General features: G+C 40.6%; 1 protein-coding gene across 4 annotated transcripts in view; it reads right to left on the minus strand.

Moving 5' to 3' along the window:
- Positions 1–12,440, minus strand: part of Ncbp1 (nuclear cap binding protein subunit 1) — a 36,064-nt gene that overhangs the window by 6,534 nt on the left and 17,090 nt on the right. For all 4 annotated transcript variants that reach the window (XM_028770207.1, XM_028770206.1, XM_028770205.1 and 1 more), the window contains exons 10-19: positions 11,956–12,019; positions 10,889–10,999; positions 9,048–9,112; positions 7,480–7,542; positions 6,457–6,531; positions 5,503–5,606; positions 3,590–3,712; positions 2,174–2,276; positions 1,511–1,604; positions 507–610 (exon numbers count right to left, since the gene is read on the minus strand). In XM_028770207.1, coding sequence (XP_028626040.1) covers positions 507–610; positions 1,511–1,604; positions 2,174–2,276; positions 3,590–3,712; positions 5,503–5,606; positions 6,457–6,531; positions 7,480–7,542; positions 9,048–9,112; positions 10,889–10,999; positions 11,956–12,019 — 906 coding nt within the window. The remainder of the gene's footprint in view (positions 1–506; positions 611–1,510; positions 1,605–2,173; positions 2,277–3,589; positions 3,713–5,502; positions 5,607–6,456; positions 6,532–7,479; positions 7,543–9,047; positions 9,113–10,888; positions 11,000–11,955; positions 12,020–12,440) is intronic.

Here is a 12,440-nt window from a genome sequence, read left to right on the forward strand (position 1 = left end):
ATTCTTAGGGCTGACAGGGCCTTCTATCCTCTGGGAAAAACGAGGCCTTCTTTTCCAGCAACACTAGTTCAGCACCGTAGTGAATTAGGAAAGCATCCATCTCCATGCATTAGAGGCAGGGGGACTCGCAGAGGGCAGGACCATAACCTGTGCTCGTCTACCCCTTAATAAATCACCAACATTAGAGCTGGTTCTCTCCTTCTACCACGTGAGCTCTGAGGAGCAAACCCAGGGATCTCAGACCATTAGGCTCGACAGCAAGCTCCCTGACCTACTGAGCCATCTTGTTGGTTCTGTAAAAACTTTTGACCATATGTCACTTCAGGACTCAGTATATTTCAGACAAGTGTGCTCTGTAATAGCAGGTGTAGTGGAGAAGTTAAGACTGTCACAAATTTTAATTCATTTGCTTTCACTCTATGTTAACCCTTGCTATTTGGTCCTGATCATCTATAAAGCCTGTGTAACCTCACAGTGCTGTTAGGTGACATAATTCTGGTTCAAACCTTGTAAAGTCACGAGACAGCTCTGATGAGAAGATCCAGTTTGCTACTGCAGCACAGTCAACGATCTGTGTACGAATCATCTTATCAACCAGCACAGCAATCATCTACAAGGAGAAAAGAGGCAGAGTCAAAGTTCACTGAGAAGCAGGCAGAATGGTAAGCAATGCTTGGGGAATGGAACAGCAGGCCGTGCAGTGTGATTCTAATGGCAATGGAATTGACCAGTTTAAGCCACGCTCATCATTTTCTTCTAGACAGTGTTTCATATAGCTAAGGCTGGCCTTGAACTCCTGCTTTTCTGCCATTACAGGCATGGGCCACCACTCTTGATTAGACTAGTCAGTCTTAGATTTATTCTGCCTTCTGGTATGCTCTAATACTATAAGAAATACTATATTAACAATAAAGATTGCATGAAAAGACAACTCCTGAATGGTAGCACTCACTCTTTAAAAAAACTTTCATTGATAATACCTCTATAAAAATATGTGTCTGTGTCTGTGTAATTTCAGCTGAAATCTTCCCAGTTAAAAAACAGCATCTTATGGGTCTTGTTTGTAGAAACAAACACGATAACTACTTCCTACCAAATATTGTGGTCAAACAATATTCTTACTCAGTATCTAATATGTGTGAAATGCTTTAGCACAAAACCAATCACAGTACCACCTGAAGAATGTTACTGAGCTCTGAGGGCTGTCACTGAGTGAGAGGGCTCAGTGGCTAAGACACTTAAGCCCGACAAGCCAAATTCAATACCCAGGACTCACCATGGTAGAAGGAGAGAACAGACCTGAAATTTGTCCTCTGATGTCACACAGGCCCTGTGACCCTCCCATGGACCCCTAAGTAACAGCTCAGTGAAATTTAAAAATTTACCAAAAAGAATTTGTCAGTTAATTATTTCCATAACACCCAGTTTACAGACTTAAAAAACAAATATATTTAATTTCTTATCTGTATATCTACATGGCCTGAGCCATGTCTAACTAAACGGTTGTTACCTGTGGATGATTCCTCCAGACTTCAAACATAACTCTCAGCACATGGAGCTTCCCCTTATCACTTTCTGCTAGAGTTTTGAAGACTTCATGAAACCTTTAGACAAAAGTGAGGAGCACTATATAGTTACTCACAAACCTTTTAGTGTTTTCAAAGCCCCTTTAATGTTACTGAATTTAAAATATAATACATAATATAATGCATGCAAAAGAGTCATCACTAAGCACATAAGTGTGTTGGAATTACACCTGCAGAAGCTTCATCAACTTAGGAGAGTGCTCTTTTCTTCTGGGTTCTTACCAAATTTGCTATCTTTAGATGCCAACCCTCCAGCAGGTTTTCATTGCTGCTTACTCTCTTGGGAAAGGTTCCTAGATAGGTGGGACCCTTTGCCCATGTAGACGACTGTCCCAGGACCTAGGATAGGTGGGACCCTCTGCCCATGTAGAAAATTATCCCAGGACCTAGGATAGGTGGGACCCTCTGCCCGTGTAGACGACTGTCCCCAGGACCTAGGCTGGCATATGCACATCTACACTGCAACACACTTAAGGAAGCCACCACAAACCAAAACCCACTCTACCAAATTATGTAGGAAGATCTTCATATTTAACAATTTTAGGCAAAAGTTACTACAGCATTGGCGCTCAAATGTATATACTTACTTTGCAAGAGCACTGAAGGAGTGACTGAAGGACTTGGCAGCTAAGTGCAGCAGAGTCTGGACAAAGACCTCTATTTTCAAGGGGTTAAATCTGAACCCTTCATCTGAAAAATATTTTATAGTAAGATTTTAAAAAAAGTTAACTATAGTAATTCCTTGGTGCTGTACCTTGGAATGCTAAGGATAATGACATATGAACATATATTAATGTTCCAGTAAAAGCATAAACCAAACTCTACTGATTTCAAATACTGAAAACATAAAACTAAGTTAAACCAGCCAAGGCTACAGAGCAAGACCTCATCTCAGTTCCTCGTTGAGAAAGCATACCCTTAACTCTCTCTTACGGGAGCCCTGTCCCAGTCCTTCTATATAACTCAGGGTTGTCTGTATGGCAGGCTTCACTATACATTGTTGCCAGCCTGGGACTTCAAACTTGGTCAGATTAACAGGTTTGCACCACCACTCCTGGGTTCTGACCCATTTGCTTAACAGCATCACATATCCTCCATATTCTGAGCACAAGATGTCAAAATGCTAAAGCAAAACCAGCAAAACCTTTAAATCTATATCTTAAAAGTTTTGCCAAGTCTAAACTTCCTGTTATCACAAGTGACTGACACGTCACGTCTTCGGTGTACTCTCCAAACAAACGGCCACCTCTGCAGACTTGTCATCTGTTCTACTTGTTGTGCAACATAGATTTACTTAACTAAATATTTCACAGTATGCCTTCACAAGTACTGGTGCAACTCTCTCATTACGTCTTTATCCAATCATAATTCAGCTAAGCTTTTATTTCATTCTGTCAATTTTCTTATTCATATCAGGAAAATAAAACAAAGATGTTGACTGAAATTACATGATACATTCAAAGTAAAGATTAGGTGGTAGTATTGTAATAGCTTTTATTTGGAGAAAATGTCAGCCATACCCAAACTATCCAACCCATTAAGCCTCCTCATTCAGGAAGCCCTCTTAACATAGAGAGGTATAAAGTAGAAGGATCTGAAGCCCCTGAATGAACAATGTGTGATTTATTTTTATGTAACACATGGTTTATGTCCTTTTTTGTAACTGTTGTTGCTTTTGAGACAAGGTCTCACTGTGTAGTTCTGGCTGACCTGAAATTTATTATGTAATCTAAGCTGGCTTCTAACTCAGAGAGACCCGCCTGCCTCTGCCTCCCAAGTCTGGGATTAAAGGAGAGGATTCCATACCAGGATGGGTTTTATTAATAGAAGCTCTTCCCAGGAATTTTGGGGCCGCTTAGGTGAGGGGTGAAATAAGCAGGTGCTCAGAACAGCCGACAGACTGCTGTGTGAGCACTGCGAGGTCGCAGCAGAGCTCGTGTTGCCAGAGCTGTGTTCATGCTTTAACTTGGCCTGAGGTTCAGCTCAAGAAGTCATTCTCTTACCATCGTCATCAACCTGGTTAGGATTTGGTACATCTTTCAGAATGCTGAAGATTTCATCATTGGTTGCCTTACTTTTAAAAGCAACAGATAAACAGAGTGCCACGGAATGTCCAGGAAGAGAATCTAAACACAGAACAGAAGGGAAGGGAGATTAAGCTCAAAGACTGTTCTGTGAGCAGCTAAATCAGCAGTTTGTTATTTCCTTTTAAAACAGAATACTCTTCAGCCCAATATCAGCATTTAAGCTATGTATGATACTATACACAAAAGCTCCAGCTAATTCAATGCCTTTCATCTAGACTAAAAACTAAAGGAGACAGCTTTCAATGTCCGCACTCATGAGCACACCAGCCCTCAGGTCTCCCAGACATTTTAAATCCAAAAGCTTCTCGGTCGTTTTTGCCAACAACCCTTTCTTCTAGGGCAAATGAGTTCAAACAAGGTGAACACTGCCAAGATAAGGGCTCTCTGCTTAAACCCTGCATGCTTACTACTGGTTAGGATTTTGTGAATGAGTGCTTACGGTATAGAATTTATGTTAATATACAGGCATCGAAGCAAAAAGAAATGTACTTTCAATGTGATTCCGACAGTGGAAACAAAAAGGAGAACCATGAAACGGGATCGTGAGACGTGTGCTATTAAGACCGGAAATAACCAACACCCGTCACAACAGGTCGCCAAGGACAATCACATAGCTAATACTTGCTGTAAGCCTGCTCCTGAAAGTGGAAGGAAATTCTATGAAAAACAAACAAAAATTTAAAAAAAAAATCACACACGTGAAAATAAGAACTCTTTGTCACTGAGGAATTTACACACTAGCTGAGAACCAAGAAATTTACTTCAGAAGTAGATAGAAAGCATTTTTATGAAACAGGTTTGTTTAACGTAATAAATAACAAAGTTGGGCCAGACCAAGGAGGTTAAACAGGAATTAGAGATAAAAAGAGCTCTCTGTAGTAGGAAGGAAGAACAGCTCTCAGACAGACACAGGCTTCCTTGCAGCACAAAATGTGAGGCTCAGGAATGAACTACAATACTCAGTGCAACCACACAAGCACCGCTGGGAAACCTGACATCTACCTCTGTACCTGTCCCCACTGCACACACTGCCTCCAGGAAGCATAAAAGGTCCAACGCAGTAAGAGCACAGCAACTCCAGCTTGTCTGACTCATGGTGCAATCCCCGAACCCACAGGGCCAAAAGGTGAAAGTCATGACTACAACTGCACTTCTAGAAGTAGACTGCCAAGTGCCCAGTGCTCCAGCACCAGATGTGCTGGCGGGTCTCATCTCAGCCTGACACAAGCTAATTATCTGAAAGGAGGAAGCCCCCATTGAGAAAATGCCTCTGTAAGATCCAGCTGTAGGGCATTTTCTTAATTAGTGATTGATATGGGAGGGTTCAGCCCACTGTGGGTGGTACCACCAGGCTCAGCAAGCCAAGGGAGGAAGCCTGTAAGCAGCACCCTGCCATGGCCTCTGGTCTGTCTGAGTTCCAGTCCTCATTTCCTTCCATGAGGAACACATGAAGTATAAACCAACTCAGCCCTTGCCTCTGCTTGCTTGTGGTCATGGTGCTCCATCACAGCAAGAGCAGTGCTAACTAGGACAAGAGGATAAGCAAGTCACGGAGTCTCCATCATAACAAATGCACACGTCCAGTCTTAGTACATTCCTGGAAAGAATTCCTTTTACCACTCTTAGTACTGTATTAAAAATGTCATTTAAAAAACACTGTAAACAATATAAAATAGAAGAAACCTAAAAGCTAATAGTAACAACAAAATCCTTAATCTACTGGCTATATGGGTTTCTAAGAAAGACAATTCCTTCTTCTATGAATAACCAGCTTCAGACCATGCGTAGATCAGTACTTTTTAAAGAGAGAGACTTGTTTCATTACTTACTGCTACTTTCATCTCCATACTTGTAAATGCAGGTTGGGTTTGCAGGACACAGAGCTGAGAAGGTGGGAGGAACAATATCTAATATATGTTGATGGTAAGACAACCTACAACAAAAATAAGAGCCTCAGAAAAGTCTCATATTTCAGTCTTTGGTAATACTCAACTTGCCCAGAAAGCCAGAATCCAAGATCCCAAACTCAGTGAACAACCAAGAAGCAAATGAGGACAAAGCCCTTCAGGCCTTTGAATAAGTTAGCATAGATGAGCTCAGGCCTGTTCAGACACTGACTTTGCAGTACGGGTTCAGGGACCCACAGGCTGCTGGTGAGAGAGGGTTGGGTGCAGGTCAGATGGCACAGCTGGGAGGCTGGATGTGACACAGCAAAGAAATAAATGGGAGACAGGAAGAGCCACACTTTGTCCTGTCTGAGAGAGCATTTACACAGAATTTCCAATGTTGGATTGGATGTGAAAAGAGGGATATACCACATAATCACGCATGTACATGGTGTCTTCCCAAAGGCCTCAACCCAACTATCCCTAAAAAATACACTTTAAGAGCTTAGATCACAATTTCCCAAAACACTCTATTAATTAGAAACTAAAGGCTCTTTAAATAGGAGAGGGCTAAGAAAATACAAGTTAGAAAAATACCCAAGTTTAGAAAATAAGAAAATGCTCATCAATGTTGGGAGACATTGAAAGAAAAGAATCTTATTGGCTTAATTCACATAAAATCCAAATGGTACAGCTGACTAACTGTAGCCTAAATCTTGATTCAAAGGTGAGGTAGAAGATGGACAAACACCAGGACTTAAGAAAGAATACCGTGAACATGCATCGCAAGTGCAAAATAGAAGAGAGAGAAATCCTGTCAGATAACAACCAGTTCAAAGCAGTCTCCTTCATGAGAAGCTAAGAGAGCTAAAACAAGAAGAAAGGCAAAGAGCTTACCTCATGCATTTCTCTAGAACTTCTCTTACAAACTTTGGTTTGGGACTTTCAAGATCCTGAGTAAGACAATCTGACCTAAGGAGGAAATCTGGATTTAGTAAGTTAATATGCATAATCTTCTGTACACATAGCCTTCATTTCCTGGCTGATACTAGGGTCTTTCTACCTTTTAGCTCATCCACATATATAGTAACTAAGTATCAATGAAATAAACACTTGAGACAACAGACTATTTTAAAAGTGAGTTTTAGAGGCTGGTGAGATGGTTCAGTGGTTAAGAGCACTGGCTGTCTTCCAGAGGTCCTGAGCTCAATTCCCAGAACCCACAACGGTGGCTCATGACCATCTATAAAGGGATCTGATGCTTTCTTCCAGCATGCACAGGTGTACATGCAGATAGACCACTCATATATTTTAAAAAATAATAAATAAAATATATAGATTTTTAAATATTAAGGTTCTTCTGTATGTATGTATTCATATGCTGCATACATGAATGTGACGTTCATATGCTGGGACCAGAAGATATAGCCTTGGGTGCTATTGCCCTGGTGAATTCACTTTGATTTTTGAGGTAAGTGTTTCTCATTAGGCCCATAACTTACCCTTTAGGTTAGAGTGTCTGGCCAGTGAGCTTCAGGGATCTGTCAATCCCTATGTCCCTAGTGCTGGGATTAGAATCCCATCTCCATGACTGGCTTTTTAAACAAAACAAAACAAAACAAAACAAAGCAAAACAAAACAAAACTAAACTAAACTAAACAAAAAACTAGGGTCTCACTGGGTAGTGCTGGTTAGTCTGGAACTTACTATGTAGTTGGCCAGCCTCCAAGTCATTGAGATGGGCGTGCCTCTGCCTCCTGAGTGCTGGGATTAAAGGTGTGTGCAACCACGCAGGGCTCAACATGGTTTTTAAAAAGGGGCTCTGGTGATCAAAAGTTGGGTCTTTATGTTTGAGTAGTAAGCACTGTACTGACTGAGCAATCTCCAATTGTTTTGAATAAGGAAAGATAAAACACTCACCAATCTTCCCAGCTCCAACGGAATTGAAAATTACTTAGATGATGAGAAAACCAATTAATAAACCTACATTGGGGAGCGGAGCAGGGAGAAGAGAAAACGAAGAGTGCAATTTAGATCAGTAGTTTATGAAGTCTGTTATACAGCTCAACTGTCTCCACTACCGTAGCTTCTTTAACTGTTTTCTTAACAAAGCCTCTGACTCCCTGTCCTAGGCCCCAGACATCTCAGCTCTCACAATGGGGCTCCCTTTTATTCTTGCTAGGGAACAGCTTTAACTGAAGCTCATGTTTTGTACAAAATATATAATTCTTACAGATATGAAGGAGGGTATTATTTTTTCTCATGTTAACTGCTGATGAAATGGAGGTTGTTAAAAAATAAATTGTAGTTAAATGTTTACAAATACTTTACCAATGGCAGAGCCAGGGTAAGCATCATGTGTTTTGCTGGGAATGGAGCATGGGTCCAGGGGAAGAGCAGCCAGTGCTCTGAATCACTGAGCCTTTTCACCAGCTCTTAAATCTCTCATACTTAAACCATGACCCTTTAAAAGTATAACTCCTTCTTCATGTATGTATTTACATTGTATGTATGTGTGTACACAGTGCCAGAGGCCAGATGGTTACGGGATCTTCTGGGGCTGGAGCTACAGGTAGTTGTAAAGCTTCAGGATGTGGGTGCTGAGAACCAAACTCAGGTCCTCTGGAAGAGCAGCAAGCACCTTAATTGCCGAGCTTCTCCAAGCCCACTACAACCTTTTCAGTCAGCACAGCCTATATGCCTCAAGTTCCCCACTAAAAAATACACTTAGCTCTCAAGACAGGAACCATCTTAGTGTGTTAAATAGTACTATGAAGACCATTCGAGTACTCAAAATGTTTACGGAGTCGGTATGCTCTAAAGGAGAGACAATGGAAGATACTTTCTTAAAGCACTTCCCTCAAAACTCTGATTTCAATCATTTGAAATGTTTCAAGGTCATGGATAGAGATGGTTCTCGCTGATAATTTTTAGATACAATATTTGAGATACAGAAATTAAATAAATGTTTAGTTTTTCCTCCAATCTGACTTGGGAAATGGACAGAAGAAAAAAAACCAGTAAAGGCAGTCACAGAGACTTTCCCCAAAGGAGACAGTGATCATGGAATGACCTCACTCTAACAATCCAAGATAGGTGTTATTCATTGATTTAAAGTAAAATGAAATCTTACAGCCACAGGTTTGAAGATACTTCTCTATACTTTCAAAACAGACTATCTATAAATGTTTATATATATAATAAATGCATTATTAGATTTATCATTCGAAGTAACTTATCTTAAATACTTACATATGCAATTAAGTAGGAAAAGTTAAAGGAAAAGGAATGAAATTATTAAAGAGAAGCAAGCATGGCATCACCAGACTGACACAGACCAAACTGTGGTGCTCTAACAAGAAAGCTGCTATTTATTACACAACAGGGTCTTAGAAAGCAGGGAAGAATTTGGAAATCCTTGACAGTCTTCTGAAGATTCCTGCAGGCACTAATATAGCCCTTAGTTGCCAAGTCACCGACGGCCATACCTGTCTACACACGTGGTACTCATTGTGTCCAGCCGCATGTACAGCATCTCAGTTGCCTGTGCAAGCTGTGATCGGAAGGTAAGGAAAACTACTTCCCACTCTCTTTTAAGGTAAGTGTGACGGGAGACATGAGAAATGAAGCACAGCCTCTGAGTCTTATCCTAAGGATGGTATGTGCCTTTCACCCTTTCACATAACTAACCTGACTTTCAAGTTTAAGCTGTTGATGATGACAGCAACCCTGACTGCTCCTTTGTATGCGCCCCTCAGTCATCTGAGACCTCTCCCCAAGCATAATCTTCTGTCATGAAGGAATCTTTACATTTTTCCAAAATTTTACAAAAATAATGTCATGTTCTGTGAATCTGTTCTTTCCTTCAGCATAAATTATTTTTCGACTTATGCTGTTCACTGCGTTAAAAATAAGTCTTTTTTTTTTGTTGCTGAATTGAATATTACCATTGCAAGGAAACAACATTTGTTTATCCATTCATGAACTGTTGGACACTCAGGTTATTTCTGATTTGGAAATATCACAAATACAATTTCTATAAGTATGCCCAATTCTATCTCTAAAAAGTCATCCCATCTCTTAAGGATAAAAACCACCATCACAACAAAAGCAAAGTTTTTCTAAAAACTGTGGTGAATACCAGAAGCAAACCATCTTTGAAAACAAAAATTCCATATGAAATAACTGGAGATGGACATTCAGGATGTATAAAAAGAAATGGATACCCAGGATAAAAAGGCATATATGCATCTAAATTGTATCATATATAGAATATTTTTTCTTTCAAATGCCAAAAAGAGCTGGGCAGTGGTGGCGCACGCCTTTAATCCCAGCACTTGGGAGGCAGAGGCAGGTGGATTTCTGAGTTCGAGGCCAGCCTGGTCTACAGAGTGAGTTCCAGGACAGCCAGGTCTACACAGAGAAATCCTGTCTCGAAAAACCAAAAAAAAAAAAAAGAGGAGAATTTTCTGATCTTTTTACTATCTGAAAGGAAGGTGAGAAATTAAGACTGAGAGGCAGGTAGGATAAAGTTATAAGACAGAAAAAAATGTAGTAAAAACCTCAAACTTTTCATAATCTAAGAGAGATACAGTAAAGAAAAATAAAACGGGTATGATCAATAGGGTGCCGTCAAATGACTGTCAGACTAGAGGTAAGTACAACGGTCTATGAGACATACAAGAAAGCTGTAAGGAAAACCATCCTAAGTACAGGAAAGCTATTGACGTTTATCACTAAAAGTCAGAAGCATTATGGATGTGTGTGGAAGCGGGGGTGGAGACTGTAAGTGACATACACGCATGCACGCACGCACACATACACTGTTACAGACATGGAACTTCTTACTCAAATCATGCAACTTCTCTAATGACCTTATAGAGAACCTGAGGTCCTGAAACAGCAGAATATATACTCTCTTCATGAAACTATTATTTTGAAAGGCAAATGAATAGCTGAATGTGGCCTCACACCTGTAATCCCAGTGCCTGGAGTTTGAGGCCATCCTGGGCTAGAGTAAGACTGCCTCAGAAAAGCAAAGGCAAAACCAGCATTAGTGTGTCGAGAAAGTAACAGAATCCTACTGGGGAAAAGAAAGGAGCTTGTGAGCCATAGCACCATATTCTATGTCAAGCAGGGGAGATGCTGTATGTTAACTTCACAATCATCCATGTTGTCCAAAGTATTACTTACTTAAAAACAAAGCACATGAAACCATTATCCCTAAAACCCAATAGGAACATGAAGGTGAACCTGGGAAAAGTAGCTCCCTAGTGCAGTCTCTTAAAAGCACAGCCAAAGCCTGTACACTTAAAACATGAAAGGATACCACTTGGGGCAGAGAGCCCGGCTGAAGTTTGCAAAGTTCGATTAGCAGTGTAGTGTACATCACGTCAATGTGAGGAGGTGCTGGAAGCTGAAACAGCTCTGCAAAGATCACCTATGAAACAACCCAGAGTCAGAAACCTACACCTCAGTTATCTTTGCATTTCTACACTAGAAAGATCTACATATTACAATCCAACCACAAACTCCACAACACCTACAATGGAAAAGGAATTACCTTTTATTCTTAAAAAATCATGCTTTCTGAGATCTACAACTGAATAACATGAGCATCCCCTTTTTCTACTAGATGAAGGCGGCTGTGACCCACAGTGCTGAGACAGATGTACAATCAACCATCCTTTCAAGTCCGGGGTTGTCTGTGGGAGGCAGTATATCAAGGGCTCAAACAATGGAGCTGCATTCCTGTGGGTAATTTGAACTCTTGGTGGACTAGAGATGGAGACTGCTACTTACACCAGACCTCAGATCTTTTTGGCAGACTATTTCCTACCCTTTCCTAAAAGTCTAATACCCTAGTCTGCATTCTTTCCTCTTAATGCATGATGAATTCTATACATTTTCAGATTTAAAAATATGTGTGGTGGCACATGCCTGGAGTTCCAACAACTCAGGAGGATAAGGTAGGATGGTCATGAGTTTCAGATCAGGTTGGGTGATATGGTGACACCCGGTCTTTTGTTTTTTTGAGACAGGGTTTTTCTGTGTAGTCCTGGCTGTTCTGGAATTCCTTCAGTAGACCAGGCTTGTCTCAAACTCTGAGATCCACCTGCCTCCACCTCCTGGGTGCTTGGAGTAAAGACATGTGGCACTTAAAAAAGATAGAGAGAAAGAGGAGGCAGCTGAGGCCAGCAAGATGGTCCAACAGGTAAAAAGCTCTGAGTCCCACCCTCCTTTCTTCCTTTCCCAGCAAGGCTAACTGAGAATCAAAACTGGTGGCCATTTCCATAATCCCTCTATTCATTCTCAGAGCCTGATAAATAGCAAGGAAAGAACAAAGTTAGAAGACAGACAGGGAAAGTGAGAATTAGCACCCCATGGCATGCATACCTCCACTATGTGGTAGTTCAAGGGGATCTTGTTCTTCCCCGGATAGCTCACCAGCTGTGCAGCGCTGTAAAAAGTATGATTTAAGTTAGTAAGTGAAGAAAGATATACATGAAACCCAACAGGTCTAAATGCAGTGAACTTAGCTGAAAAAATTCCCTGCTGTAATGGTCTAGTATTCAGTTATTTAGTAACATGGCATGAACTGTTTGTCTTACACACAAAATGGAAACATAGTAATAATACCAGCATCTTCAGATCTACTAACCTAGGTGCTCCACTCCTAAATATATTTCTCCTCAAAATCTAAGCCAAAACTTTCCAGCTCTATGAAAATTTATTAACACTTAGGTTTCTAAATGCTAGAAAGCAGATTTAATTTTCACACATTCAAATAAAACCAGCCTACTATTTTAACTTACTTGTGTGTGTGTGTATTCAGAGGTCAAGAATTGAGTGTTTTCTTCAAGTGCCTCTCTATCTTACAA

This window comes from Grammomys surdaster, unplaced genomic scaffold (assembly GCF_004785775.1).
Source record: "Grammomys surdaster isolate TR1022 unplaced genomic scaffold, NIH_TR_1.0 199, whole genome shotgun sequence".
Lineage (NCBI taxonomy): Eukaryota > Metazoa > Chordata > Mammalia > Rodentia > Muridae > Grammomys > Grammomys surdaster.